Source organism: Oncorhynchus clarkii, chromosome 9, assembly GCF_045791955.1.
Source record: "Oncorhynchus clarkii lewisi isolate Uvic-CL-2024 chromosome 9, UVic_Ocla_1.0, whole genome shotgun sequence".
Classification (NCBI taxonomy): Eukaryota; Metazoa; Chordata; class Actinopteri; order Salmoniformes; family Salmonidae; genus Oncorhynchus; species Oncorhynchus clarkii.
Genome location: NC_092155.1, coordinates 70,868,440 through 70,875,776, shown reverse-complemented (window position 1 = coordinate 70,875,776; position 7,337 = coordinate 70,868,440). Strand labels below are relative to the sequence as shown.

The 7,337-nt window shown below is 44.8% G+C and overlaps 1 protein-coding gene across 1 annotated transcript; it reads left to right on the top strand.

Annotated features, from left to right (window-relative positions):
* Positions 1–443: 443 nt before the first annotated feature.
* Positions 444–6,536, top strand: LOC139416892 (keratin, type II cytoskeletal 8-like). Its single transcript, XM_071166052.1, has 9 exons — positions 444–965; positions 2,830–3,038; positions 3,747–3,807; positions 3,906–4,001; positions 4,528–4,692; positions 4,868–4,993; positions 5,162–5,382; positions 5,502–5,545; positions 5,708–6,536. Exons 1-9 carry the CDS (start codon positions 540–542, stop codon positions 5,971–5,973), a joined length of 1,614 nt encoding a protein of 537 aa, XP_071022153.1. The 5' UTR covers positions 444–539; the 3' UTR covers positions 5,974–6,536.
* The last annotated feature ends 801 nt before the right edge of the window (positions 6,537–7,337 follow it).

Sequence of the window (7,337 nt, the reverse complement as noted above, 5' to 3'; positions counted from 1 at the left end):
TGCAATCAGGTTCTGAATTAAAGAGCAGCACAGTGAGCAACAGTTCTGCTTTGCACCTGACCTATATTCCATGAGGTTTACTGGCAAGCTTCTAATCCCTTGTCTTGGAACACATTTGACTATGTAAAGCTATGTAGAGAGGTGATCCTGTTCAACTACATGACAGTTTGTATAACCAGCTGTTATCATATTTCACCTCAGGCTTTAGCACTCCAACAGGTCCACTCCAACAGGTCCCTTATGCCCTACCCCCACCATGTTTTTCCAAACAGGGTTCAAATGCCAGGTAATAATTTGGTCAGAAACTAAAAGTATTCTGTTACACTGTACTACTCCTCCCTCTTCTCCCTTCACCCAGAGGCCTGCCCAATGAGAGTTAGCCCTTTGGCCCCTCCCACCGGGAAGGCTCTTAAAACCAGTGCTGTAACTCATTCTCTGTCTATCCACTCGAGTTTCCCCAGCACTCCAGACAAGCCTGCCTGCCACTCTGTCTCGCCCCTCAGTGTCCTTCACTCACCAACCGCTCAAGACCAGCCAGGATGTCGGTCAGGAAAACTACCAGCTACACCGTCAAGTCCTCTTCCTCCGGGGCAGCCCCTCGCAGCTTCAGCAGCATGTCCTACTCTGGACCCAGCCAGGGGGCCTCTCGCCAGAGCTACAGCGCCCGTAGCTCCTATGGAGGGGCCAACAGGGGCATGGGAGGTGGGTTCGGGGCCGGTGGTGGAGGCGGCAGCTACATTTCCAGCTCCTCTGCCTATGGAGGTGGCATGGGCCTGGGGATGGGGATGGGTATGGGTATGGGTATGGGTGGTGGCGTTCATGCCCCCATCACCGCTGTCCAGGTGAACAAGAGTCTGCTAGCCCCCCTCAACCTGGCCATCGACCCCAACATCCAGATCGTCCGCACCAATGAGAAAGAACAGATCAAAGGCCTCAACAACCGCTTCGCCTCCTTCATTGATAAGGTCAGCCCTGGTAACCTGTCCCTGTCTATCCGTCTGTCTGTATTTCTATCTGTGTCTATCAATATCTCTGACAATGTACTTTGCCATGAGCTTAAACTGCTATAAAACTTTAGACTTTGAATGAAAAAGGGAAGTACAGGGTACAGACAATCTGTGGGATTTTATGAATCTATCTCTATTAGCTAGTACAATGCTGAGGTGTCTGTTGTGTAATGAACGTGGAACAGTGGAGAATATCTATAGAAAAGTCCACGTTGTGAAATGCTGGTACACGCCGTGGGAGATCTGTTACAGTGTGTTAGGTTGAATACACGCACAAGCAAACTCATCAGCTTGGAAAAGGGAAGAAAACCTTGACTTGTCTGAGACTGAACGCAGTCAAGCAAACTGCTTGTGCTAGTTTTCTCTGGGGTCTCAAGAATTCACATCTAATGGTTTTGCAGTAATTGTCCTTTTATATGATGAAAACAGAAGTGCAGCAGGGTGGGGTGGGGTGGGGTGGGGTGGGGTGGGGTAGAGAGTTTCTACAGAAGGGTGTGTCTGTCTCTGGTTAGAGTAGCTAGTGATCTGGTTTACCTTGGAAATGGCTGCCTGCCCTACCCCTGCGGAGGGGTGTGGACTGACCCTGCGGAGGGGTGCGGCCCTGCCCCTGTGGAAGGGTGTGGCCCTGCCCCTGCGGAGGGGTGTGGCCCGCCCCTGCCCTGCTGGACACTCCAAAAAAGGTCATACTCCTGGAACACAGACAGGACCATTTTATCATCACCATCATTGTTACGTTTACATACTTTTTATATTCTTATTTCAAGTCTTGGAACAATGGAATGAAATTCAATGAAAGGGTAGTCTATACGAAAACATGGAGGGCAACATCGGAAACACGGTCAAACATCCGTATACATAACATTTAAAAGTGATAGCAATGTTTCATATTGCTTTAGTTTAATTGATGCCTGGGGGCCGTTTTCTTAATAGCTTCTCTACTGACTTATCTGTCCCATATGCTTTAGCCTGCATCACTGGGTTCATATTTAAAAAGGGCAGCTGGCTAACACCAGTGGATGGGTTACATACCAAGGAACAAAACGAATCAGAAAGGGGTTTTACCACTGCATGTTTCGAAAGGGAATAGATAATAGTTTGCAGATGGGCCATCTGCAAACTCCTTTTTAATCTTGCGATAACAATTCCCTTTCCTACTTATTTCTAAGTATTGACTCTAATCTAATTGCAGTTGAGGCAGCCATTTTATGATAATTCCTGAGGCTCAGTCAGGAGCAATGTCCACTAACAGCCATCTATTTATTTATTTTATCCCCCTATTATAGATGAGCCAACATGCTCTCCCCCTCCCCCATTACACCTACCTGTATACTGCAGTTAAATATTTACCTTCTAGTTGGTTGGATTGGCTTTGTCACGTTCCTCTCAATTCTCTCTCAGGCGGGTGGTCGCCCCACCTCCCGACCGCGCCCTTTTAAAACAGGAAAAACATGAAGGAGGTCTAAATAACTCTATCCCCAACTCTTTCCATCTCCCCCTCTGCCTCCTGTCAGGATGCACATCATACCTTCCTTGGAAAAATTGTTTGCTAGGTCTATCCTCAAAACATCCGTCCCCACAAGCTCCAAACACTAATTTAAACAATAATCACCCTAATTTCTCCATCGGAGGATTAGAAAGTTCACATGAGGATGACATGAGGATAGTCATGGATGAGTCATGTTAACCCACCATCGATGTTCCTTTTATGGGAGAACAGAGAATAGTCCAGAAATGGAACAATAAATTGTGATAATTTGATAAACTGGTGATCAATGTGCTTATCAAATGAATCAACATCTACCCCCTCTTACACAACACACAGGTACGCTTCCTGGAACAGCAGAACAAGATGCTGGAGACCAAGTGGAACCTCCTCCAGGGACAGACCACCACCCGCTCCAACATCGACGCCATGTTCGAGGCTTACATCTCCAACCTGCGCAGACAGCTGGATGGCCTGGGCAACGACAAGATGAAGCTTGAGGCTGACCTGCACAACATGCAGGGCCTGGTGGAGGACTTCAAGAACAAGTGAGTTCGCTATTCATGTCTCTGTCTTTAATTAACAGATGTTGTCAGCCACATTTTCAGAAAAGACTTTGCTTGGGCCTCTGCCTGGCCAGGATATAGTACCATTTGAGGGGTGCAGTAAAGGATCAGGGAAAGCCTGCTAGTAGAGGGAGTTCTGATTTAATCAGTAACACAGGACACACCAGTATTGTGTAATCTCAGTACTATAGATGGACAACACCCAACTATAGTCCATTCTCTTCACATCGTAGTGATTACTACACTGAACTGGCATGTCCTGGAGGAAACATTAGATTTTACTTGACTGGAGGTGAAAGTCATTTAGATGACTGGATGTCTTTCAGCTTCGCTTACACAGATTGTTGCATCACGGCAACGGAACACACACCAGTGCGCCAATCTGTCAGTCCTGACAAATGATATGAGCACATTAGCAGTCTGTGTCCTCAGGGGGAAATTGCACAAAATAAAGAAACACCTCACAATCTCCGCCCAGATTGAAGAGTGCAGAGTAGAAAACGATTCCCAGAGGCATAGTTGTTGTGAACGTAGCATTCATGCCCCCTAGTGTGAAAACGGTATATTAACTCTACTACTATACCATAATAATAAATGGTTACAATTATGACATTGAAATATATAAAATCAAATGTCGAATATATTCATATCTGAACTAAAAGCTAACATTGCTCACAATCTTCTCCACAGGTATGAAGACGAGATCAACAAGCGCACCGAGTGTGAAAACGACTTTGTGCTGATCAAGAAGGTTAGCTACTTAAGTTTTTATCCCATCAGTTTTTCTGGCTTTGTTTTGTTGTCATCTTGTCATCTTGTTAACATATGGATTGTGGATGTTCCTCTCAGGATGTGGACGAGGCCTACATGAACAAGGTTGAGCTGGAGGCTAAGTTGGAGAGCCTAACAGATGAAATCAACTTCCTGAGGCAGATCTATGAGGAGGTATGGCACTGAGCTCATCACTTAGCTACTTCCTGTTTACATTACTCCATAACAGTTGAGTTCAAAACAAATACCTCAAGCCATAACCTTATATAATGTATCTGACTCCATCTAGCTACCTAATCTGCTAGTCAATTATTATTGACTCTTCGGATCTTAATTACTATGATATTTTTGACTCGTCAGTCATTAATTAGACCCTCATTCATTATAACCAGATGTGCTTTGGCAGCTTCCAACAACTGCCTGGATTTGTTTATTTTTTTATTTTATTTATTTAGTTATTGAGTTATGGCATATGGTGTTGTTTGTTGTATACACTGGAATGGGTCTCTCTCTCATGCTGGATCTGCAGTTTTACTGACATCTGTTAGGCATCTTGACTTTGAAGTCAAACTGCTGGAATCAATCTGGTTGGTTTTTCATCTCTAGGGTAGACTGAAGTCTGAAAGTCTTGTCTGTAATAGACCAAGTGTTTGATGGTCTGTCTCTTTCTCCTTCTCTCTCTCTCCTTCTCTCTCTCCAGGAGCTGCGTGAGTTGCAGGGCCAGATCAAGGACACCTCAGTGGTGGTTGAGATGGACAACAGCCGTAACCTGGACATGGACTCCATTGTGGCTGAAGTACGTGCCCAGTATGAGGACATCGCCAACAAGAGCCGGGCTGAGGCCGAGACATGGTACAAGAGCAAGGTATAGTAATGGGCTCCTCTATAGTAGATAAACATGGTTTCTCCCTTTGGCATCTATGTTCAGGGCTGCTAATAGCCTTTCAGTACACTGAAAAGGTTGATGTAAAGTCACGTGTTTTCCACACTGACCATGAATCACTAACGAACCCTCTTCTTTCTTCCTGTTGGATGTTTAGTATGAGGAGATGCAGACATCTGCCACCAGATATGGAGATGACCTGCGATCCACCAAGACAGAGATCGCTGATCTGAACCGTATGATCCAGAGACTGCAGTCTGAGATCGACTCGGTCAAGGGACAGGTACACAACCAAGACTCTCAGTGCTAATAAAGTACAATCTTATCTTAAGTGTTAGATTTGTGGCATGTAGACTCACGTGATGTTGACAGAATATACTATTTCCCAAAGGCATTAAGAATTTGATTATAAGCAGAAATGATGACATGCCGTGTCTTCGTCTTGTGTTAGCGTGCCAACCTGGAGAACCAGATCGCCGAGGCTGAGGAGCGCGGGGAGATGGCGGTGAAGGATGCCAAGCTCCGCATCAGGGACCTGGAGGATGCCCTCCAGAGAGCCAAGCAGGACATGGCCCGGCAGATCAGAGAATACCAGGAGCTGATGAACGTCAAACTGGCCCTGGACATTGAGATCGCCACCTACAGGAAGCTGCTGGAGGGAGAGGAGGACAGGTGAGATATAACCATGAAAATAGTACACCTCAGCTTGAAAGTACAGTATTATATAGCAATGAAAATACTGTATATTACCAGAAACTAACATTTTCAATTTGTCTTCTTTTCACAACCAGGATAGCAACTGGTATTCAGTCCATCAACATCTCCAAACAGAGCTGTAAGTACATGCCTTCCTCACACCATTTAGCAGACACATTTATCAAAATAAAACCCAGTGTTTTTCACCTTCTGTTTTGTGGTGCATTTAAAAACATCCATGATATTCATGTTAAGCCAACCTGTATTCACCAGTTGTCTCTCTCTCTGTGTCACCTTACAGCAAGCTACAACTCCTTCCCTATGGAGAGTGCTAACAGCACCTACAGCAGTGGCTACTCCAGTGGTTTCGGCGGTGGTTTTGGCGGTGGATACGGCAGTGGATACGGCGGTGGATACAGTGGCAGCAACTACAGCTCCGGTAGCGGCTACGGTGGCGGCAGCACCTCCAACGTCACCACCCAGAACAAGAAGAGTGTCGTCATCAAGATGATCGAGACCAAGGACGGAAAAGTTGTCTCCGAGTCCTCCGAAGTGGTTGATGATTGAGCGGCTGGATAATGCCCTCTTGTCTACTCTCTTGATCACCATTCCACTACAGTGTAACAATTAAAGTCAAAGGCAAACAATGTTACGTGAGCACAAATATAAATGTGGCTGTTAAGCAATAAACAGTTTTAATCCAACCAAAGATTTTAAGGGGACCACAGAATATTTTTCTTGTTCATACTGTATGTCTTATGCCTTTTCTAATTCTGTACTAAAACTAAGTGCTTGCAGGAAATTAGCAAAAAAATGAAGTTGCAACTTGTAGAACATTCTGTCCAAACCTCTGCAACCCTGATAACTGTAAAGAGGGCCATTCTCTGAGTTCAGTGGCATGACATGGATGATAATGTGTTCTGTCCATGACAAGCGTTGCTCAGAGTGGGTGTGAATGTGACAGTGCAGCACCAGTGTTCTTGGTCAACCTGTCTAAAATGTCTGCTATGCTAGATAGTAGTGCATGTCTTCCCTGTTGTGTTCTGTTGGACCCCAAAGAAGCTTCCCACCGTTGCCTGAGGTGCTGTTTTTGCTACCAAACAATTAAATGTGTTTTTACTGAAAACTTATTTTGTTGTGTGAGTTTCACGTCTTTATTCCTGCACGCTCAAATTCTTGTAAAAGTTTCTCCCAACATGGGTTTCATACATAGTCTCAGTCGATATGAAGTCAGTACTGAGATCATGCTGGTAAAACTGAAAAGGAAGGAGACAGAGAATCATCCAGTGGTAGTAAAGGAGAAGATGCGCATTGAGGGCGATGTGCACAGCACCTAAACAAACAACTTCTCACCTGCACACAAGCCTTTCTTCAGCTGTCATACTGTATTGCATTCCATTCCAGCATGCTCAAGTGTTCTGGAAAGAAAGAAAGAAAGAAAGAAAGAAAGAAAGAAAGAAAGAAAGAAAGAAGGGATACAGGTCTATAGTTTTTGACGTCAGATGAGTTGAGTGTTGGTTTCTTGAGGAGGGGAGCAAAAGCCATTTTGAAGTCAGAGGGTCGCAGCCATTGGTCAGGGATGAGTTGATGAGGGAAGTGAGGAATAGGAGAAGGTCTCCAGAGATGGTCTGGACATTAACCAGGATTATCTGCAAATTATGAGCAGTCAGTAGTTAACACACCAAGTAGGCCACTGGGAAGACAGGCAGCACTTAAAGTAGATGGCCCTAGCTAGCAAAAATACAGTATTAGACCACAACAGTTAAATACGTTTTTTTTAAACGTATCACTCATGGAGATAACAAGAGTTCTCTAGCTATAGAATGACGGACGTTTTTAGACATTATTGGTATTTTTACACCAATTATTTAATCAGTTATGACCATGAAAAATGTATGCTGTTCTTCCTCATGTTGAAAATAGGCTGATGG

Excerpts from the sequence above, each read along its gene's own strand:
- LOC139416892 (XM_071166052.1), top strand. The coding sequence starts at position 540 with ATGTCGGTCAGGAAAACTACCAGCTACACCGTCAAGTCCTCTTCCTCC. Across the intron at positions 966-2,829 it reads TCGCCTCCTTCATTGATAAG|GTACGCTTCCTGGAACAGCA; the intron begins GTCAGCCCTGGT and ends CACAACACACAG. Across the intron at positions 4,002-4,527 it reads TGAGGCAGATCTATGAGGAG|GAGCTGCGTGAGTTGCAGGG; the intron begins GTATGGCACTGA and ends CTCTCTCTCCAG.